The sequence below is a fragment of the Orcinus orca genome, chromosome 15, assembly GCF_937001465.1.
Source record: "Orcinus orca chromosome 15, mOrcOrc1.1, whole genome shotgun sequence".
Classification (NCBI taxonomy): domain Eukaryota; kingdom Metazoa; phylum Chordata; class Mammalia; order Artiodactyla; family Delphinidae; genus Orcinus; species Orcinus orca.
This window is the reverse complement of record NC_064573.1, coordinates 67,502,809-67,526,042: the sequence shown is the minus strand read 5'-3', so window position 1 is coordinate 67,526,042 and position 23,234 is coordinate 67,502,809. Positions and strand designations below refer to the sequence as shown.

Genomic DNA, 23,234 nt, shown 5'->3' with positions numbered 1-23,234 from the left:
CCACATGTAATGAAGTGTGGTGAGGGTGGGATGAGGCAGAGGTCCCTGGGGAACATGGGCTGGGAAGACGAAGTGCTTGCTTGCTGGGGGCCAAACCTGCCAGGCTCCTTCAGGCCACCGACACCCCTGACTGACGCTTACCAAGTGCTGCTTCTCTGTCGTGGCAGTTTGCCGGGATGGAGTCAGGCTATGCTTGCTTCTGTGGAAACAGTCCTGATTACTGGAAGTACGGGGAGGCAGCCAGTACTGAGTGCAACAGCGTCTGCTTCGGGGATCACACCCAGCCCTGTGGGGGCGATGGCAGGATCATCGTCTTTGACAGTGAGTATGCCCTGTGCCCGGCACTGTCCAAGGCACAGGAACCCTGGGCCAGGGGAACCAGCCTGCCCCTGCTTCCTCCCTCCCCGTTATCCGTTCATTCACTTGGCAATACTTATTAAGCACCTACTACAGGCCAGGCAGTCACTGACCAGACCCTGGGGATACAGCACTGAACCAGAAGACTCTAGAAGGGAGCACAGACGTTTAACAAGTAATTACTTACAGTTGTGCCCTGGCCTATTGTGAGATGCTCAGACAACCTAGAAAAGATAATAGGGACACTGATGTAATGGTTCAGTATCAGCTTTAAGATCCTCTTGTTTAATGTAATTTGCAAGCCCTTTTAGTGTTTTCTGAGGCATCTGAGATCTTACTGTGATAAGATCACACACATCTTACTGTGATAGAGCAGAGAAGAGATGCAAAGCTTCGAGTTATCTTTCCAGGCCTGGTACTGAGTGTGCTCTGACCCACCCATCTCCTCCCTGACCCGCTACTCCGCCACTCTGTGAGATGCTGGCCAGGGCAGAGCATCTAAACGGGGTATGGCCTGGGGCCTTGACCTCTTCAACCGCTGGCCCACTTGATCCCCCGTAATCCACCCACATCTACGCGGTGGTAATGAGAGTTTGCAAGCGCCCTCGTACCAGTGCAGCGCCAGATTTTAAGATGGCAGAAAGGAGATAGTCACAGATGAGGCAGACGAAGGGAAAGGCTTGAGCTTACTGAGACACACTGCAGAGTCTACAGTGTTGTTAGTCCCCAGGCTAGATTAGATGCTGACATCTTGACTAGGCTGAGTGGCTCAGTTTTAAGCCAGAATGTCATGTGGTGCGTCAGTGTCCTGGGGCTGCTGCCATAGCAAATTATCACCAACTGGGTGGCTTCAAACAACAGAAATTTCTTCTCTCATAGTTTGGGAGCCTAGAAGTCCAAAATCAAGGCGTTGTCAGGGCCATGTTCCCTATGAAGGCTCCAGGGAAGAATCTTCCTTTGCCTCTTCCTACTATCCGGTCATTGCTGGCAGTCTTCGGCATTCCTTGACTTGTAACTGCATCACTCCGGTCTCTGTCTTCTTTACGTGACTGACTTCCCTCTGTGCCTCCTTACAAGGACACTAGTCATTGGATTAGGCCTACCCTAATCTAGTACAGCCTCAGTTAACTTGATAACATGTGTAAAGACCCTGTTTTCAAATAAGGTCACCAACACAGACACCAGGCATTAGGACTTAAACATATCTTTTTGGAGGACATGATTCAGCCACTACGTATGGTGTCTGTAAAACCCAGCCCGAGTTTATAACTGATGCTTTCGCAGGTTACAGCTTAGACACTGTCAAAAATGTGTTTTTTTGTGGGGGGAGGACAGCGGGAGGATTGGCGAGCAGAACTCACGTGGTTAATTTTTGGTCTTTTTAGTTGTGTGCCCATTGGAGACTGTCAGTGGCTTTCTATACATCCTGTTTTGCTCAGTGTTAGTACCTCTGTTAAAGGCTGCACCTTAGCTAATGTTTAAGGGAGAATAGTTGGCAAATAATATGTGCTGCACATCCATTTAGCCTTTCATCTCCAGAGTTCATTGTTATAAAATCCTCTGCCTCAACACCCCAACCCAGGAGAGTATGTTGGCTGACCTTACAGAGTGCCTGGTATACTCTTTTTTTTTTTTTTTTCTGCCAAGGGTGACCTTCAAGATTCAGCTAAATCCTGCACACCGTTTTGGTTTTTTGTTTTGTTTTGTTGTTGCTGTTGTTGTTGCTGTTTTTTTTTAAATTTATGGCCACACCGCGAGACACGTGGGATCTTAATTCCTCGACCAGGGGTTGAACCCGCGCCCCCTGCATTGGAAGGTGGAGTCTTAACCACTGGACTGCCGGGGAAGTCCACTGCACACTGTTCTTAATGTTCAGTACTTCTGTTTTTCTCATAACACCTATTCTTTACCTTCCCTACATCCCTTTTCTATCTCTGTTCTTCCTGTTGTTGTTTTTGTGTGTGTGTGTGTGGTATGCGGGCCTCTTACTGCTGTGGCCTCTCCCGTTGCGGAGCACAGGCTCCAGACGCGCAGGCTCAGCGGCCATGGCTCACGGGCCCAGCCGCTCTGCGGCATGTGGGATCCTCCCGGACCGGGGCACGAACCCGTGTCCCCTGCATCGGCAGGCGGACTCCCAACCACTGCGCCACCAGGGAAGCCCTGGTATACTCTTAAGTAAAAAAAATAAGGAGAAAAATACTGAGTCCATAGTATGTAAGGCTTTATAAGAATTGTCACGTTGGGCCCTCCTGGCAGCCATCTGAGGAAGGCATTATTATCCCTCTCATTTTACGGAAGAGAGTCCTAGGTTGTGGAGAGGATAAATAACTTGCCAGGACTCACACCACCAACAAGCCGTGGGCATAGACAGTAAACAGAAGCAGGGTGTGTGGGTTCATTACCTGTTTTTCTACTTTAAACAGAATATAGTGTTAATTTTTTTTAATGAAAAATAAGTGTTGGTGAGAATATGGAGAAATTGAAACCCTGTACGTTGTTGGTATAAATGTTAATGGTGCAGCTCCTTTGAAGCAGTCTGGCAGTTCCTCAAAACGTGAAACAGAATCATCTTATGACCCAGTAATTCCACTCCTAAGTATATACCCGAGAGAGCTGAAAACATATGTTCACACAAAAGCTTGTACATGAATGTTCATTAGCAGCATTATTCATAACAGCCAAAAAGTAGCAACAACCCAGATGTCCATCAACTGACAAATGGGTGAACAAAATGTGGTGTGTCCATACAATGGAATATTATTTAGCCCCAAAAAGAAATGAATTACTGACCCCTGCCACAACATGAGGAACCTTGAAAACATGATGCTCGGTGAAAGAAACCAGACATACGGGGCGCATATTTAATGATTCCATTGATAAGAAATGTCCAGAATAGGCAAATCCATACAGACAAAAAACAGATTAATGGTTGCCAAGAGCTGGGGAAAGGGGAGGCATGAGAAATGATTGCTTAGGAGGTATGGGTTTTCTTTTTGGGGTAATGAAAATATCCTGGAATTAGATAGTAGCAGTGGATACACAACATTGTGACAAAACTAAATACCACTGAATTGTACTCTTTTAAGTGGTTAAAATGGTGAATTTCATATCAATAAAAATAAGTGTAGTTTTTATATGGTACTCTTTCATTCATTTAGCACATTTTTATTGGGTATCTTCAGTGTGGCAGATAAATTATGTTTTATTTGCACAGTGCCTCTACTGGAGCGTCAAACGGAAATAATTTGGTTTAAAGTCAGTCATCTTTGTACCAGGTATCATCTTTGGTACTAGAAATATATCTAGGAGTTAGCACTGGGCCTCACACAAAAGTGCCCTAAGACAAATTAATTACGATGAAAATAATTGCTCTCTATTGAGTGCTTGCTTCATGTTAGACTTAATGCTGGGGCACTTGCTTAGTTTGTTATTTAATCCTTGCAACAGCCCAGTAGATAAGGAAGCTGTGGATCAAAAGATTAAATAATTTGTCCAAGCTAATAAGTGCCAGAGCCAGGATTCAAACTCAGGTTTGCCACAGTTTTTTATTTTTCTATTTTCAGCAGCTAAAAATCCCTTTTATTAACAATAACAAAATAGATCATAATACCAGATCCAGTTTAATGCTTTAAAAGTATGTGAACAGGGCTTCCCTGGTGGCGCAGTGGTTGAGAGTCCGCCTGCCGATGCAGAGGACACGGGTTCGTGCCCCGGTCTGGGAAGATCCCACATGCCGCGGAGCGGCTAGGCCCATGAGCCATGGCCGCTGAGCCTGCGCGTCCGGAGCCTGTGCTCAGCAACGGGAGAGGCCACAACAGTGAGAGGCCCGCGTACCGAAAAAAAAAAAAAAAGTATGTGAACAAAGTTTGCCCGGTTGTTCAGATTATGATCAAACTGGCCCCTTCCGCAGGTCTCTAACTGCCCCCTCTGGCTTCCATGCCCTCGAGGACTAAAAAGAATGGCACTGAGAGGCTGCCTATTCCAGTCTTCAGAGGCCCCGATGTGTGTTGACTGGCAGGGGCCCCTGACAGCAGCCAACTCATAATTCGTACCCCACAGCTTTGTAAAGAAAGGTACAAAATGCAGCACTGTAGAAATAATCTGTAAAGTTTCATCTGTTAGGAGTAAAATAGTTTAAAGAGCTTAAGTACTGCCTCATGGAGATCCTTATGATCCACTGGATGAGGCTGAGCATTTCAGAGATGGTGACTGCAGACTATCCCGTAATTTGGGAGGGCAAAGGTGCCTCTCCTAAGAGATTGGAGGAGAGTTAGATGTGAGAAAGGGACCAGGTTTCAGTCTCTGTGTCTCAGAACAACCACCTCGGGAGAGAGACTACTCAGGCAGCAGGCGGAAGCTGTCTGCTCAGTATTTGTTGCCACATCCAGTGATTTGTCACAGGCTCTGTGACTGATTTTCCAGCAGGCTCTCATGAGCTTAGGGAGGTTGCTGAAGTAGGTTGTGTTCTGTGTGTAAAAGTGGCGCTGATGAAGGCTTCAGAGCCTCTGCTGTCCTCAGAGTTAAACGTACTGAATTAACAGAACCAAACAGAAGATCAGATAGGCCGGCATCGGCAACAGGTCACAGGGACTGCCCAACAGCCCTCTTGGCCTCCCTCAGCTTCTAGGCACTGAAGGGAGAAGTGAGTCATATAGGTTGGGTCTTACTTGGTAACATTAGTGGAGCACTTATATTTACAGGGCACTGTGCTATCCATTTCCCAGGCATTCTCTCCCTTAATTCTCATAATACTGTGAAGCAGGTGCTGTTATCTTTACTTGCCCCACAAGAAAACTGAGGCTCATAAAAGTTTAGTAACTTGCCCAGAGTCCCACAGATAGAGATCCTGCCCTCATGGAACTTACATTTTGGTGGGAAGGGAGGAGATTAATGGTGAAAAAGATTGAGGGCCTAAGGACATGTAGGATCTGACAGCTGGGACTGTATTAGTAATTGTATTTCATAGATTCCAAGATGCCATCAGTTGTGAGATGCAACATTATTTTATATGCCACTGAAGGGAAAAAAATGCTTCCAATTAAACAATGACATGCACGGACTGAAAGACACATCCTAGGTTGTGTGTCAGGTCAATGTCCCCTTCAAAAAATAAGATCTTGAATATATTCGTAAGTTTTAAGTTTCCTTATTATCCGAAATGTAAGTTTCCTTTTTTCCTGAATTATCACTGAACTTTAATAATCCATCATAGATGTCATGTGCTTATTCTCAAAATTGCTGAATTGGATGTACTGTCAGCATGGCACGCATCTAGGAATCGAAATTTCTGAGTTTGTCTGCCTTTGCTGTTGAAACATCAGTTTAACCTGGACACTTTTTTCTTTTCAAATAATAATAATAATAATAAAATAACTAACATGTAACTGAGCTTGTACTCTGTGCCAGATCTCATACTAAACACTTTACATGCATCAACTCATTTTGATTCTTATAACCTCATGAGGGAGAAACTATTACTAATTTCATTTTATAGATGAGGAAACTGAGGTATACAGAAGATAAGTATCTTGCTCAAATTCATAGTTAGTACATGGTAAAGTCAAGATTAGAACCCAGGAATCTTTATTTTTTTAATTTAGGTTTATTGAGGTGAGATTACATAAAGTCACCCTTTTAGTTGCATAGTCCAGTAAGATTTGACAAATATGTACACAGTCGAAATATAGGACATTTTTGTCACCTCAGAAAGCTCTCTTGTGCCCCTTTGTGGTCACCACCCCCAGCCCTCAGCAGCCACTGATCCCGTGTTCCATCTGTATGGTTTTGTGTTCTGAACAAAGTCATATAAATGGAATTATACAGTACTTAAACATTTGCGTTTGGCTTCTTTCACTTAGAAAAATACTTTTGAGATTCACTTGTGTTGTTTCAGTAGATCCTTTTTATTGCTAAGAAACATGCCTTTGTACAAATGTATCACAACTCATTCATCATTTACCAGTCGACAAACATCAGTCTATGATAAAGATGCTGTACAGCTGCTGTACACACACGTGTACAGGTGTTTGTGTGAGCGTGTGTTTGTATTTCTCTTGGGTGAGTACCTAGGAGTTACAGCATTTCTGGGCCATACACTAAGTGCATATTCAGCGTTTATAAGACACTGCCAGCTGTTTTTTGAAGTGGTTATACCATTTTGCACTCTGGCTGACAAGATATAAGATTTCCAGTTGCTCCTCATCCTCACCTGTACTTTTGTATTGTCTCTTTTTTAATGTTACCCATTCTGTCGTGTGTGTCGTGGTAACTCATGGTTTTACTTTGCATTTCCATAATTTCTAATGATGTTGAACATCTTTTCATGTTCTTATTTGCCATCTGGTATCATATTCTTTCGGCCTAAAGAAGTTCCTTTAGCATTTTCTCTAATGCAGGTCTGCTGTCAATGGCTTCTCTCAGCTTTTTTTTTTTGGCCATGCCACACAGCATGTGGGATCTTTGTTCCCGGACCAGGGATCGAACCTGGGCCCTTGACAGTGAAAGTGCCGAGTCCTAACCACTGGACCTCCTGGGAATTCCCTTTGTTTTTTAAATTTTTGTTTTATTTGCCTGAAGATTGCTGAGATTCTTAAATAACGTTCATCAACTTTGCAGCATTCTTAGCCATTTATCTCTTCAACTATTTCTCCTATCTTATTCTCTTTTTCTTCTCTTTCTGGGACTCCAATTATATATTGTTAGACCGTTTGATATTGTGCCCCAGCTGTTGGAAGCTCTGTTCTGCTTTTTTCATTTATTTTTTTCTCTGTGTTTCATTTTGGATAATTCCTACTGACCTATTTTCAAGCATGTTGATTCTTTTCTCAGTGTGTGTAATCTGTTTCTAAGCCCATCAAAGGAATTCTTCATCTCTAATATTGTTTGTTTTATTTCTAGAATTTACATCTGACTCTTTTTTGTAGTTTCCATATCTCTGCTGAAATTTCCAATCTGTTCAAGCATGTTGTCCATCTTTTCCCCTAGGTATTTTCTGTCTGGTAGTTCTAATGTCTGGGTCATTATTGAGTCTGGTTCTGTGGATTGTTTTATCTCCTTTTTTAAAAATTGAGATGTAATTGACATATAACACTGTATTAGGTTTAGGTGTACAACATAATCACTCAATATGTATATATATTGTGAAATGATTACCAGATGTTTTATCTCTTGACAGTGTCTTTTTTTTAATATAAATTAATTTATTTTTGGCTGCTTTGGGTCTTCATTGCGGCGCGTGGGCTTCTCATTGTGCTGGCTTCTCTTGTTGCGGAGCACAGGCTCTAGGCACACAGGCTTCAGTGATTGTGGCACACAGGCTCAGTAGTGGCTTGCAAGCTCTAGAGCACAGGCTCAGTAGCTGTAGCGCATGGGGGCTTCACGGCATGTGGGATCTTCCCTGACCAGGGATTGAACCCATGTCCCCTGCATTGGCAGGTGGATTCTTAACTATTGCACCACCAGGGAAGTCCCGACAGTGTCTTTTATTTTCCTTTCTTTCTTGCTTGCTTGCTTGCTTTTATGTTTTGTGTGTTGTAATATTGTATTGAATACCGTACACTATACGTAGAAGGATAGTAGAGGCTGAGGAAGTGTATTTACACCTGGAAATGGGCAGGCCTGCTCGGTGTGGGGATTGATTGAGCCTTTCTATCAGTGGTCGAGCTGGGTTTGGGTTTCCCTGTTCCTATCATCACCTGCAGTGCATGTCAACCTTCAGATTCCTCCCATGATGGCTGCTGTTACCTCGTGCTCAGTGTGGAGCCTGGGATGCCAGTGGGGTTTTTTCATTGTTCCCATTCCACCCTCAACTTTGAGCAGTTCCTCCTTGCCCGTGACCTTTCCCCTCCCTTGATGGTAGACTTCTGCTGCTTGTTACTTGGCGCTGTGCTCGTGGTGTGGTTGGGGGTTCTTGGTTCTCCTGCCCCATCCTCCATCTCAGACACGTCGTGTCACTGGGCCTCAGGGATGGGGTCTTTCCAGCATCCCCAAATACCCCTCTCCCGGCAGCCGAGCACTGCCTTGTATCTGTGGGGGCTTCCGGGAAGAAGAGGGTCTCCTGCCCCTCCATTGGGTAGCAGACCTCTGCTTGGCATTGGTCCAGGATCCTGGGGCTCAAGGCAACCAGGGGCTGATGGCTTTTGCCTTTGCTCTTCCCCCAGAAGCAATGAGTCTTTGCCTGGTTACTTTGACAGGAACGAGAGAGTCTCCTGCTCCCTCCCCAGGGGCTTCTATGCTGGCCCTGGGAGCAGGAGGGTTTGCTGCCCCTCCCCTTGCAGCTTAAGGCTTTTGTTTCCTTTGAGAGGAGGATCCTGGAAGAGGGCAGGGTTTCAGGCCTGTCCCCCAGCAGTGGCTCATCACCTCCTACCCATCACCTTCTGCTCACTGGTACCACCAATGGGGACCCTTTGGTGTCCTGCCCTACCCTGGTCATTCTCGTGGGCCCTGGGTGGAGGCCTGCACAGAATTGCTTGCAAGTGAGTGCAGACTCCTGTTGTGTCTGGGGTCCCCGGGCATCCTGAACTGAGAGACTAGCCCACATTCAGCCTTTAGAAATTTGTTAAAATTTTAGAATTTTAGAAATTTGTTAAAATTTTAGCTGCTTTCTTCTTACTTACTTTCATGGCGACCCCCTCTTCCTCTTGTGCTCCGTCAACGATGAAACACTTTGTGTGGCCTGACTCTCCTCAGAGGAGCTTCTTACTTTTTAGAATTAAATTGCCTTGGTTGTCTTGAGACCTCAGCTTTCTAATGCATTGAAGAAAAGTTCTGAGCTTTTTCTCATTGTTAGGATGAAAGCAGGTTTCTACATCCTAAAGGGAAGCAGAACTCCCCCAAAGCCTGCTTTTTAAATCCCGGCCCTACCCTCCCTCTTGAGGACTTTCATTTCCAGGATCTTATTTGCACTTCAGCACATAAGATACAGTGAAGTGTATCTGCCACTCAGAACCTGCCACTCAGAACTGGGAGTCCAGAGACATCAAATGTGCTGCTGCAGAGTGATCAGTGAGCTTCCCCTCTGCAGAAAGTCATTTCTTGTGCCACAGTTTCCCACTTGAAAAACAAGTGTGGCCCCTCAAATGAACCTCGCACCCCTAAGGTACTTGGGATGACCTCGGCTTTTTACGACCTTACCTCATCAGTGCTCCCTGCAGAGAGGTCCTGTGTTTTCATGTGCTTTGTCTCATCTGTCCTCACACATTTATGTGATACGAGAGCAGGTAGGTGGTGGTCTCTCCACTCTCAAAGCTGTGAGAAGCTAGAGGTCTGGATGTGAAGTATGGCCCCTGGAATCAATGGCCCAGCTGGTTCCGAACCCAGACTCTCTGACTCCAGCCTGGCCCCTGCCGGGGCCACACTGCTGTGCTGTGTGCTAACTTTAAGGTCTCCTGGGGGAAAAAAAAAAAAGCCTCCAGTCATTTGTTCAGGGTTTAAGCGATTCATTCTGTGATTCAATCCTGAAACATGAGACAGTCTGGTTTTGCAGACAAAAAACAACATCCCAAACTGGATCCCATCAGCTAAGAAGTTTTGTTTGTAACAGGTTGAAAAGTGAGCCCTGTAGCCGAGCCCCAGCCTGAGGGCTGGTATCCTTTTGTCTCCTGCAGCTCTGGTCGGTGCCTGTGGTGGGAATTACTCGGCCATGACTTCCGTGGTCTATTCCCCCGACTTTCCCGACGCATACGCCACAGGGAGGGTCTGCTACTGGACCATCCGGGTCCCGGGAGCCTCCCACATCTACTTCAACTTTGCCTTGTTTGACATCCGGGATTCCGCAGACATGGTGGAGCTGCTGGACGGCTACACCCACCGCGTCCTGGTCCGTTTCAACGGGAGGAACCGCCCACCTTTGTCCTTTAACATCTCTCTGGACTTTGTCATCTTGTATTTCTTCTCTGATCGCGTCAATCAGGCCCAGGGATTTGCTGTCTTGTACCAAGGTAAGACCCCGGCCTCCTTGGGCTCCCCTTGAACCTCATTGTGACGTGTGGACCTCGGGTGCTTCTTGCCAGAAGGACTGTACGTCAGGATCTGCCCACTCAACTTGCAGGTTTTCCCGCCTCCTATTTTATAACTTGTACCCACTTCATGATACAGAAACGAGGTGCCACCTGTGAGTTCTGCTGTCTTAGTCGTTCTCATGACAGTTTTCATGGGAGAGTTAAAAGACTAACTAAAAGAAAGAGCTGAGATTGGCAGAATCGGAAGGTTCCAGAGAGGTCATTTTTTCCATCCTCCTGCCTCTGAACATCCTAGCCAATCCCCAAAGCCTGGTTTACCGTCTTCAGACCCTCCTAACATGGGGCTGCACTCCTGCCCCTGTAATGTGAACACACGTGTGCTAGGCACAACTCCTTGCCCGCACATGAGAACACAGCAGGTGTCCATGACCTAGTCTCTGTCCTGGACGTCAAGGGCCTCAAGAAGAGTTCAGTCAGTGTGCGGCTACAGGAAGGAGGAGGAGGCCTCCTCACGGGTGGGACAGGCTGAAAGAACAGGTAGAGTTGGGGCAGACAGATAGGAAGGAAGAGGGCCTTCGGGGCAGAGGGACCATAGCTGCAGAGGCACAAGGGCAGGAAAACCCTAAAGCACGTTCCGGGATCCATGCAGAGACACGTCAAATGGCTCCTTCGGAGCCAGAGCCTGGCAGGTTCTGCTTTGGGGCCAGCGGGGCCAAGAATTGCCCCCAGCACTGAACCATAGAAAACTGCCTTCTCTTCATGACCAGTGCCTCCTCCTCTTCATTGTCTCCACCAGCTTTCCCCCAGCTAATTCCTTTTGATCTTCCAGCCGTCAAGGAAGACCCGCCACAGGAGAGGCCCACTGCCAACCAGACGCTGGCTGAGGTGTTCACGGAGCAGGCCAACCTCAGTGTCAGCGCTGCCCGGTCCTCCAAAGTCCTCTACGTCATCACCACCAGCCCCAGCCACCCACCCCAGACCATGCCAGGTAGCAGTTCCCAGACACCATCAAAGGGGTGGGAGCCACAGAGCTTGGGGGTAGTGCACTTGGCGGTTACAGAAACAGAGCTCTCTCAGGTGTTTCTCTTTCCGAGGTAGGCTGGGGGTCCTGGCTCCATGACTCTGTTTGTCCTGGCCTTGGAGGGACATTTTCTCTTTAGCTTGATTCCGTAGTCCTTACCTCCAACATCCAACACGGCTGCCTTTAGTACGTGGTGATTAATCAGCTAACCCAGTGTTTCCTGCGGCCCCAAGTTGTAGCTCTCTGAGTGCATCAGCAGTTGCCAGAGCTGTGTTTATTCAGTCATTCAGAAGATGTGTAAGTGCTTTAATGGTGTCAGGCTCTGTCTTAGGCACTGGATTGTACAGCGAACCACACAAAATCCCTGCCCTCCTGTGGCTGACACGTGGAAGGAGAAAGACAAAAAGCAAAAGAAGAGTCAGATAGTCACCAGAGCTGTGAAGGCAGGCCCTGCAGGAGACGGGTGGAGAGAGGGTGGTGATCTTATGATTCAAGCTGGCTAACTTGGTCGGGTACGGACTGTGACTCTCTCTTTTCTGCCAAGGAAGTTGGAGCCTTTACAAGCTGGTAGAGCTGCAGATACCATTTGCAATTCCCTGGACTAGAGGTTTTCCCCTGCAAGACTCACAGTAGGAAGTCAGGGAGGAGAGCCCCTTCCTGTGTATCCTATTGTTTGTGTATCTGTAGGATTTCACAAGTCACACATCCCATTCCTCAGATGAGGAAATGAGGCCCAGAGAGTTTACGTAATTCGTCTGTGGTCGCACAGTGATTCCAGTGGTAGAAACAGAATGTGCACCACTCCTTTCAACTCCAAGTTGAGTGTGCTTTGGACCACACTGCCTGCCTCTCTCCAGGAGGGAGTCTAGAGCAAGTCGAGGTGCTCAGAAGGTCTGGGACTCCGGGCCAGCCCAGCTCGAGCTGCGTTGCATGGCTACCCGCCACCTGCAGGGAGCTCCTCAGCCAGGCCTGCTTCTCTGAGCCACCAGGGCTCACTCAGACCTCCTTCTGAAAAGTGAGCTCACACAACACAGTCCGATCACCCCTGTCTTTTGCACTTGCAGGATGGACAGTGTATGGCCTGGCAACGCTCCTTATCCTCACGGTCACAGCCGTCATAGCAAAGATGCTTCTGCACATCACTTTCAAGTGAGTATGAGAGCCATCCGACTCCAGGAGGGGAAGGCTCAGGGCTCCTTTTCTACTACGCTTCAGTTGTCTGAGAACACTTGTAATATCGGAACATGATTCCAAAGCGCTCAGTGCTGGGCAGCGTGAGGCCATAGACATTCCTCATTCTCTGTAGAGTGAAATGTACAACTGGACAAATCTCACTAGGTTTGAGGGATTGTGTGTGTGCTCCTGGGTCTAAAGGATACGATTTCAAGGAGGATTGAAATAGTCTGGGCATAAAACAGGACAATTTCCATTTTTTGGCTTGTGCTGGCCCCCTGAAGAGATCTTTACATAAGAGCAAAGATTCCTAGGACAATACCAGGCATACTTCCTGATGCCTTCTAGAAACTGTGAGACATTCTTAGGAAGAGAATTCCAACATTTTATTAACTATTGCTTAATAATTATTTAAAAACAATTATTTAAGAAGCTTTTAAAAACTTCATCCTTCAGTTCCAACCAATTTGGAAAAAAATATTTCCTCCCCTTACTTCCGCTGTTCAGGTTTAACTGTTCTGCCTTCCAGGAAAGGGGTGATGGTTCATGCACTGATGTTTGTGTGCCTACAGAGGGGGGTGCTAATTTTCTTAGCCCTCTGCTCTGTCTTTCCTGTGGTTCTCAGTCCAGGCTCTCTCCATTTCTTTTCTTTTCCTCAGTAAAACTTTTTTCTCAGTTTTACTGAGATATAATTAACATAAGGGCTCTCTCCATTTCAAGGCCTTCCTGAGCATTGGTGTCCTGTAAAAGCTACCTTTTCCCTGACCTTCTGGCTTGCTCTCTGCCACAGACTTCTTTGTACATTAAATGCCGTCTCCTCCATTGCCCTGTAAAGGCTGCCCTTGGCCTCTTTGGCACCACCCATAGGCCTTTCCACCCTGCACTTTACATTTTTCAGTGGAAACAATGTCCTTGTTATTGTCTACTGGGCTTCTATATCTGTGTTTCTTTTTCTTTTTTTTTTTTAAGTCCCAGTTCACGCATTCTGGGGAAGCCTCTCAGGCACAGTCCCATCTGCGTGTCCCCCACAGCAGGGAGAGCGCAGGACACTCTAGGGTCCAGCACTTCACCGCACACTGAGGCACCAAAGCCCGTGTCTGACTTTCATCTGACACCGAGCCCCTCTGCAGCTTCCCTGTCAAGCAGTGCCGGGGGCTGGCATGGGGGCAGGGCAGGCGTGGGCAGAAAGGCAGGTCCCAGTCCAAGAAGAGCAGGCTTGCCTTCATCCTGTTTAGCTAGGTGGGCTTCCGAATAAGTGTCATTTGAAAAGAGTTCTTCTGCTTAAAAAGAAAGAAGTATTTTGAAAACTCATAATCTCTCAGGCCAGCCCTTTCCAGATTTGAATAATCCTTCCAGCTAGAACGTTCTTCATTACACTGAGCTGGAACCTGCCCCACTGCACTGCCATCCCACAGGGCGCAGGTCATCCAGATGGCAGTCCCTCGGGTCTCTAAAGGCAGCTATGAGGTTTCCTGAGGCCTCGCGTCACTGAATGTCCCATTTTATAGGTGCAGGTATCTCCTGAGATGGTAGGTTCTTTCGGACACTTTGTTCTATTCTACTTGAAAAATTAAGTTATTTTTTTTCGACAGATCCCATCGTGTTCCTGCCTTAGGGGACCTTAGGGACTGTCGTCAACCAGGGACGTCGGGGGAAATCTGGAGCATTTTTTATAAGCCTTCTACTTCGATTTCCATCTTTAAGAAGAAGCTCAAGGGTCAGAGTCAACAAGATGACCGTAATCCTCTTGTGAGTGACTAAAACCTCCCCGCTCTGTGCCCAGGACGTGAGATCCCTCTGAGCTCGAGGCCCCTGGGGACCACTTCTCCCGTGGTTTCCTTTGACTGACTCTTCCTGCCTCTCCCTTGGCCTCTTCTGGGGCACCGGCCACAGGGGCAGCATAGCCTGGATTCGACCTGCTTCATCACTGCACTTAGGAGAGAGACTCATGGTCCCACGGTCCGTGCCTCCTGCATCTCTTTCTCTCTGATCTAGGAACAGGGTGTCGGGACAGTGGGGCTGAGATGACAGAGATGGTTGTGTCCAGCACTGGGCTCAGGTACGTTCTAGACGACTGTCAGGTAGTGGGTAGGTAGTGCTTCTTCTCAGTTTTGTCCACACAGATCGCTTTCTCCTGGTCTTTATGGTTTGGAACAGGCTAGGCAGAGAGAGTTCTGAGGCTGTCCTGGGGGTTGGCCCCCCAAAGCATGACAGAAACCCACGCTCTGTGCTGACTCTGGGGCTTTGCTCCGTGGGCTCCGGGAGAGAATGGGCCGCCTCCAGCCTGGAAGGGCCTGTCATGTCAAACCTGACACCTTCACCCATGGGCTTCTTTCTATGGCTTCTTCTGCAGCTTGGTGACCAGCAGACAAGTTTGAGGGGTGGTCATAGGAAACATCCATTCACTTATTCATGCAGTAGACTTTACCGAAAGCTTTTCTAGGTGCTCAGTAGCTCCTTGTTGGGCTGGATTTGGTGACCTCTCCCCCAAGCTGCTCGTTCTGTGGAGCCTGAGCCAGGCCCCGTCTCGGGATTCCTAAGCTGACTCTCAGTTCAGAACAGGGAGTGTAAACATGGTTGAGCATCCAGGAAGCAACATGTGACACAGGGTGCCAGCAGTCCCTCCTTTAAGTGTCCCTTATTTTAAAAGAGGATGAAAAATTTCCCATGGCCTGTGCTCTCTGCGGCCTCCATGCCTCTTCTTATGGGGACAGGGTGGGCTTCGGAATGGCTCAGTGGGGAAGGAGAGGCCTCTTGTCCCTACTCCCACACCCTCTGCCCCCCAGAAGGGGAGGGGAGCCGCAGAGAGTGGCATGCGGAGTGGGGAGGGAGGGTGTGGGAACGGGAGCCCCACTGAGGAAAGGCCTCCGAAGATTGAGAGCTGCAGCTGCAGCGGCCGCGGGCGGTGGGAGTCCGTGCCATCCCGTCCAGAAGCCCTGCTGTCCGTCCAAGAGCAGCCTCGTCTACAGCAGCCGGGAGGAGCACCTGGGACCCCGAAGGCCGGGCCTGGCCTCTGTCGGAGTGTGGCTCTCCCGCAGGCACTCGAGCCTTGGGCCTCGTTGTGCCAAGTGTTTGGGGCACTTTGCCCCCCTCGCCGAACCCCTGAGCTACTGCCTGCTGTGGCCTTCCCTAGGGGTCTGCCACACCGGCAGGCGTCTGCGCCCAGCTCCCAGAAAGACAGAGGGCCGCGTGGGGCCAGCTGGGAGGCGACACCAGCAACCAGGAGAGATGCTGGGAGCTGGCAGCATGGGCCAGGGGCGTTTGGAGGGGGAAACGCCACGTGTCCACGGGAGAGCAGGGGCACTGCCCCAGGCACCGGGTGAGGCTTTGATCTGGAAAGGGCGGTTACCCCGAGCAGCTGTCAGCAGGGTCTGGAGACAGGCCTGCCGAGTGCAAGGACCACTGGAATATACTGACGTGTGCAGTCTCCCCTCCAAGCTATTCCTGGCCTTTATGGAATCTCCTCTCAAACACAAGTGTCAGGTGTGTGCAGTCACAGAGGGCCCTGTGCTGTGAATAGGTCCGTGCAGCACAGAGGGAATGTGGAATCCCACCCGGGAGGGGTCCAGCCGGCCAGGGGCAGTTGCTCGCAGCCGTGGGCTCCCTCTGATCACTGGCCTTGGTGCATCCTGTGGGCCCGCCTGCCCTTTTCACATTTCGTGACTTCAGGTCACGGTGTGTCTGAGCACCTGGAGCAGCCCTTTTTCAGAGATCCCAGAAGGGCTGTGACCCCAGTGTTGTCCTTCTTGCCACCCCAGGCACAGCCCAGCACCCTGGGACCCACTTACCAACCCGGGAGCAGCCCGGGGAATCCCAAACCGGCCTCAGGACAGCGTGGGGGGAGAGGGCCATAAATTGTCCCAGGCCGACCTCTGTAAGCGTGATGCCCCAGAGGGCCCCCCGTGGCTAAGTAAACACTGGAGGCATAAATTGTCCCAGAAGAGGGGAACCTGTGAGGCCAGAAGAGGGGAGATGTACACCCAGGAGCACCGAAGGAGGAAGCACTTGATCTGCTAAGAAACCACTTTAGAGGCAAGAAAGTGGGGGTTGGAGGGGACTGGAAAGGGGTGACCCTGAGAAAAGGGTGAGGCGCCCCCTTTCTGGGCATGAGCGAGGTAACCAGGTTGCTGTAACTTCTGAAGTGTGGGCTCTGGCTCAAGACTCCAGCCGGCCAGAAACCCGCAGCGCAACGATCAAAGCACTCGCAAGCACAGCTGTCCTGGCCCTTAGGCCGAACCCATGGGTGGGCACGGCCCCACCCGCATGGCCCATCATCAGCCCCAGGCAGGAGTGGCCTGACCTGCTCAGTGTCCGGCCAGGTCATCCTGACACCAGCAGGGCATGCAGCCTGTCACCAAGCCCCCATGCTTCCTGGCACTTCATCTTCCCTAGCACTTACAGGGGGACGGCCTCCGAGGTCCCATCCCCTTGTCTGATGAGCACCCCAGGCCTCCTGCAGAGCCTGGTGGCCCCCACTCTGTAGCCCGGTCAACTGCTGCCCTCTTGGGTTTCCAATCTTCTCCTTGCTGTTTGATGTCTGCTTTTGCTACCACCTTGGGAATGTTTAACCTTTTGATTGTTTTCCTCTGGTGTCTTTGTTTACCCTCCTCACTGTTCTACCTCCTGGCCAGGGCTCTCAGCTTAGCTACCCTGGCCCAGGGTGTTTTTCAGACCTTCCAGCCCAGCTGCCTCCCCTCAGGCTGGCTGGCCCAGGGGGATGGGGCCTCACCCTCTGTTTGCAGACCCCAGGGGGCCCATCTCCCAGGTTCCCATCTTGCCAAGTTGAACATATTTAACGAGGCAGCAGTGGGGTGTGGAGGAAAGTCTGAGGTCAATCTACTGCTTCAGAAAGGATGTGTCCTCAGGAGCACACGGTTGGGGGGCTGCCGCCGAGGGGTCCACACAGCGCCAGGACCTGCCCACATCCAGACTCACCTTCCCGCAGGGATCCTGACTTTGGATGACATGGCTTTATTTGTAAATATGCTCTTAGTACACAACTTTGAGAATAAAATAGAAACATCATGTATTTTAAAATATAAGATGAAGTGTGACGCACTGTATACAATTTAATATATATTTTTAGGATTGTTATTTAAGAAAATGGAATGTAATGGTACTTTTACAAAAGAGAGAAAAATGTTATTTTTACTGTCTGGAGAAAATAAATATTCTCATTGTTGTAGAAATCGTGATGGGCCCTAGGTTGTCGTGTTTACGGGAGGCTCCCAAGCCCGAGGCCAGGAAGGTGTCGCGCTGGGAGGACCTCGGGCTCTCACTGGGTCAGCGTCTTCCAGTCGCTCAGCTCTCATCGCGTCTCTGACCCACAGCCGATCTCTGGCCGGTAAGGTCTGAAGAGTTGGGATTCCAAACTCACATGGTGCACGGTGGACATAGGGTGGCCACGGGCAAGGGCACAGGGCTCTGCACTCAGAAAACCTGGGTCTGAAGTGGCCTCAGGTCGGTCGGCCCAGCTTCCCCTCCTGTAAGATGCACAGCATCTACGTCTCAGAAGGTCAAGCAGGCTAGCATGCTGCATGATTATCGTCCACATGGGTTTCCCTGCCTTTCAGAGCAGCCAGCTCTTCCTCTCCCCTTTCCCCCCACCCCTTCCTTTTTATAACACGGAAGAAGCTCGGGTGTGACCTGCCGTCTCCCGTGAGGAGCTGTGTACCCCAGTGGCCCTTGCATTGGGTCCTGTGGTCCCTGTTTTGACTATGAGGAAGCTGAGGCTCAGATAGGAGTGCGGGGCAGTAAACTAAGAGCACGGCTGAGTCAGCCTGCAGGATTCAGCTCCCACCATTGGTTCGCTGTGAGCCCGGGGGTGTAAAACAGGGAGCCTTTGAAGGGTTTCAGTGGAGGAGCGACGCCAGATTCCCAGTGAGAAGGATTTCCTACGTGCATTTGGAGAACAGGTCGGAGTGGGGTAAGACCGAGGGCGAGGAGGCCAGTTGGGAGATGCTGAGGCCCCCACACCAGTGCCGTGGATGGAGGGGAGGGCCTGAGAGAGAGCTGGCCACCTCCGCAGGCCAGGGGCCTGGCTCATCCCCCAACCCCACCACCATGTGACCTCGGGCGCGTGCCCCCTCCCCAGGTGCCTGTTTTCTCACCTGTCAGGTGAGGGCAATTACCGTACTTATTTATCTCATCGAGTTGTGATGAGTTATTACCTGTGGTATGTTTTCGGTAAGTGGTGGCTGTTCCTTGTTATTTTAGAAAGGAGCTGGGGGGTGAAGAACAAGGGAGTGTCTAGGGTGATGCCCAAGTATCCTGACTTGGGTGCTGGGGAGAGAGAGAGGCCAGTCTTTTCGATAAAGGACGTAAAAGGCACCGGAAGAGAGAGAAGACACGCTGAGTTCTGTTTGGGCTGAGTGAGATCCCGTGGGACATGGAGGCAGAGCTGTCAGGCCGGGACAGGCAGCCTGAGACCCAGGGAGGGTCAGACCTAGGTTCCACAGCCCATGGAAATGGGGACACAGATGACATCTCCAGGGTGTGTCTGGGGCCACCCAGGAGGCTGCTGAGGACAGTGTCACGGACACACTCAGGCAGATGAGGGGGAGCCTGGGCAGGAGTGGGGTGGGGGGAGCTGGCTCGTGGAGAAGGAGAGGGGGCAGCCCCGGAAGCCAAGCTTCGGACCTACCTGGTTCAGTCACACAGCCACTGCTGGTTCTGGGAGCCCCGGGTCCAAATTCTCAGGAGGCAGTTTGCTGGGGGAGGTCTCCCTGCTCCAGCTGGTTATGGCAATGAGAAAAGGGGGCACGTTACCACCGCCTCAGATGCAGACGCGTTCCTCAGAGCAGTGCCTGGACCACTTGCTTCAGAATCCCTGGTGTGCTTGTTCGAAATGCAGGTTCCTGGGCCCCACCCCAGACCTGCCAGAATCCCTGGGAAGCTTCTGAGTGTTGCCGACGCTCACTGAACTGTGACAGCCCTCTTGTTTGAGACGTTTGGTCAGTAGTCACCTTTTCCTCTAAAACGAATCATCCACTCATAGGCAGTGGCCTTAAGTTCCACTGGCTGCTTCCTCCACTATCCACAGTGTATTGGTTACTCGACTTTGAAGGCCGTATCACTCCAGAGATTCATTGCGGAACAGAGAGGGGCAGGGGAGGAGAACTGCGCAGCACAGCAGTCATTCCAGACACTTCTCCAGAAAGCGCTGCCTTGACGTGGGGTTTGTGCCCCCCTCCCGCTGTCCCCTCCCTTCCTGACCTCGGCCTGCGCCCAGGCAGTCAGCCCTAACCTGCTGTGGCCGTTGCCACATGATGGCACCTCACAGGCCAGCTTCACTTGAGTGTTTATCTTCTCTGAGCTCTCCTCTGTTTCCCATATGCGCTTTCCTTCCCTGAAGGAAAATATTTTTAATGGCTGGTGGAAGATAAATGGGACAGCCTAGCTGGTGAACTTCTTAGAGATGGATCCGCCTGCAACAGAAAAATAAATACACGCAGCCAGGATGCACACCACTGTCCTGCCTAAAGCAGCGCCAGGAGGAGCCCCCAAAACCCATCTGAGTGGACTCTGGAGATCGCTGACCTTGACCTCATCTCCTTGTTCCAAACCCGCAAGATGGGACACTAAAACCCGCCCATCCGGGAGCCAGCACCAGCGCAGCATCAGCACCATCCTCTGTCAGGCAACCAAGGCCCTTCTTCCCATGGAGACGAAAGGGCTGGACAAGGGTGACCTTGTCTCCAAGCTTGGGGGTCATGTGATCATCCCCTCTCCCCACTGGGCTGTGCGTGCCTGAAGCTGCAGACGGTCTCTGGGATGCAGAGAACTGGGAAGCTTTTGTTCCTTTGGCAGGGTCGGGTCCCCATGGGGGATTGATTGTTTTTGCTTGGCTGAAAGGGACACTTTGGGGATAGAATATTTCAGCCTCAAGAAGCAGCAACATTTGCTTGTAGCTGGAAGTCTCCCGTCCTGGTCTCCAGCTGTTGTCTGGAGCCACCAGATCCCTGCTGAATGGGACTACACCCGGCAACTGGACGCAGACAGCACCGGGCTGGGCTGGCCGTGGACCAGCCCGTGTCTGAGAAGCCCCTCTCCAGGACAGCCCGGTAGCAGGGATGCCCTCAGCCCTCTCAGTGGTGTTTACCAGGCTCTGGAATGAACCTGCCCACTGTGGATGACTGGGCTGGGGAACCAGGCTCCACAGGGAAGCATTTTAGGGGGAAAACAGATCCAAGCTTGAGGTCCAGAGTAACTCCTTGGGAAAAAAGATGGCAGGATCTGAAACAGCCAAAGTTCTTGCAACAGAGAAGCTTCAGTTCTCTTATTTAGCTCTCAGGAACGTTTACCATTGTCCCTGTTCAAGTGAAGCCACTGAACTTCTAAAAACTTAATTGAGGACCTGCTGTTTTGCACACTGATCGTGAGAATATGTGTAATGAACTCGCCTTAGTCGCTGGTACCAAAGGTAAAATCGGATCAAGAGCACTCAGTGGGAATTCAAACCTCATATTAGCCAAATGTGGGGCAGCTTTTTATAGGTCCCAGGTGAGCTGAGGAAATCTGAATGTGCAAGGATGCTGCTGCTGCTGATAATAATAATAGCTACCATTTCTGCGGTATGTGTGCCAGACACTGTGCTCAACCCTTAAAGTCGTCCCTGGGTCAACCCAGCCTGGGAACCAAGGCTCAGAGAAGCAGTCCGGCCAGTGGAGGGCAAGGCCAGGACTGAGCCCAAGTCTGCTGGCTCCAAAGCCAAGGCTCCTGGTTCCTGTTGCTCTGCAAGCCCCTCCCACTTGGGCAGGGGGTTGGGGTCTGAGGGGAAACCCTGTGGCCCCCAAATATTTCCCCCAAATATCATCCCTGTTGCTTCCAGACAGCCCAGGGAAAATACAGATCAATTTGCCTGGGGTGAGGAAGGCATCAAATCTACACTTCTTTACCTATTTGGCAACCCAGACTTCTTTGGGAATCAGAGGAATGTCACGAAGCCTGTCCCCAAAAGACCTCACCTGCAAAAGCTACATAGAAATTCTGGAGATTCAGAGATGCTCCCCACCCAGCCCCAGAAACCCTTCCATGGACTTCAGGTTCAGAATCTCTCCATTAAGCCAAAACAGGGGTACCTGAAAGTTAAAACTAGACCAAAAGAGTAATAATCATAATAGTAACCATGCATATACACTTTACTGATCACTTATCCAGTGTCAGGTACTCACACCAGGAGTTAGCAAACTTCTTCTGCAAAGGGCTAAATAGTAACTATTTTACCTTTTGTGGGTCCTGTGGTCTCCAGTCTCTGTCACAACCTCTCAACTCTGCCTGCACTGGTTGGGGGCAGCATCCACTCCAACCATAGCCTATTCCCAGGGACTCCCAAGGACCTCCCCCATCACCTCAAGTCCTCAAGCCTTCGGGTGACTGTGAGGGAGTGGGGATCGGCAGTGGGAGGCGGGCACCAAGGCCCACCCCTAAACAGCCACAGACAATATATAAACACATGGCAGCTTGTATGCCAATAAAACTTCATTTATGGACACTGAAACCTGGATTTTGTATAACTTTCACATGTCACCAAAGTATTCTTCCTCTTTTTTGACTCTCCCCCAATAATTAAAACATGTAAATACCATTCTCAGCTCGCGGGCTGTAGGAAAACAGAAGGCAAGCCCACAGGCCAGCCCCTGCACCATGCCAACCGCTTTTCATCCTTTTGAATGCTTACAACAGCTGGATGGGTTAGGCCTCGTTATTATCCCCATGTGTCGGATGAGGACACTGAGGCTCAGAGAGGTTAAATAACTCACTCAAGAAGCACAGCAATCGGGACTTGAACCCACCCCCAAGCCTGTTTGCTTTTCTGAGAGACAAGCTGGGTGAGTTTAAATTGTGGAGAAAGGGAAGGAAAAGGTGCTGGTGGGGCAGAAAGGGAGACCCTAACACACAGCAGCGCTTGCCCCCTGGGAGCACAAGGGAGGGCGGGGTGGGGATAGGGGAGGCTCTTTGCTTGAATGGGCTGCACTGCAGGGGTGGCGACCGGTTTCCTCCAGAGGCCCCAGATCCACGACAGCTGGTGGCCCTCACATTGTTTTGCGTCTCCCAGGTTCTCTTAATTATAACTAATTTGCCACCCTCAGCAATGCCTTGTTCTCCTTTGCTAATACCCATGAGTTGGAACCATGAGCCAGACTCCCAGCCAAATGTTGGGCAAAAATCACTTCCCTTTCCCACGTAGGGAGCCCCAGTCTCTTAGAAACTGGCCTTCTCAGTGCCGCAAGGCGGGCAGGGCGGCCCTTTTGCATGTGGCCTTGCTTGGCTGAGATTTGCCATCAAATCTGTCAGCAAAGGGGCTTAGCAAAGAATCTGCTTAACTTTCTCCAACCCCTTGGCTCCCTGGCTGACTCTCGGGACAGGAGACTGGCTGCACGGGTGGCCTTTCTCTTTGGTGCTGTTCGCCTTTTCTCCATTCCCACCGAGTCATTTGCAACTTGGGCCCAAGTCTTGGGAACCCTCTACCCCAGAAACACTCCGGGCTGTGCCTCTGTCTTGTTTGGGGTGACAGGGACCAGAAGCTGGGACTGAGGAAGGCGGCCGCTGCTGAGGGGTGGGGGAAGGAGGCAGGCTTGCCAACATACCTGTGTAGGTAACCCTAGCCAAGCCACCTGGCTTCACCGAGGAAGCCCTGATTCCTCATCAGAGGAGCATTAATACCATGAGCTCTGAACTTGTGGGGACTGGGTTTAATACAGGCTCTGCTGTCACCAGCTCCC

The 23,234-nt window shown here is 50.2% G+C and overlaps 2 protein-coding genes across 4 annotated transcripts in view; both read left to right on the top strand.

Moving 5' to 3' along the window:
• Positions 1–17,703, top strand: part of KREMEN1 (kringle containing transmembrane protein 1) — a 64,303-nt gene extending 46,600 nt beyond the window's left edge. Inside the window, exons 5-9 of one of the 2 annotated variants that reach the window (XM_033412730.2) lie at positions 168–321; positions 9,963–10,295; positions 11,146–11,307; positions 12,402–12,486; positions 14,103–17,703. In XM_033412730.2, coding sequence (XP_033268621.1) covers positions 168–321; positions 9,963–10,295; positions 11,146–11,307; positions 12,402–12,486; positions 14,103–14,271 — 903 coding nt within the window. In that variant the 3' untranslated portion in view covers positions 14,272–17,703. The remainder of the gene's footprint in view (positions 1–167; positions 322–9,962; positions 10,296–11,145; positions 11,308–12,401; positions 12,487–14,102) is intronic. The other variant, XM_004283765.3, reaches the window with a different exon arrangement.
• A 19-nt stretch (positions 17,704–17,722) lies between these two features.
• The window catches only part of EMID1 (EMI domain containing 1), an 81,240-nt gene continuing 75,728 nt past the window's right edge, over positions 17,723–23,234 (top strand). The window contains exon 1 of one of the 2 annotated variants that reach the window (XM_049698333.1): positions 17,723–17,854. The gene's annotated coding sequence lies outside the window, so the exon portion shown is untranslated. The remainder of the gene's footprint in view (positions 17,855–23,234) is intronic. The other variant, XM_049698334.1, reaches the window with a different exon arrangement.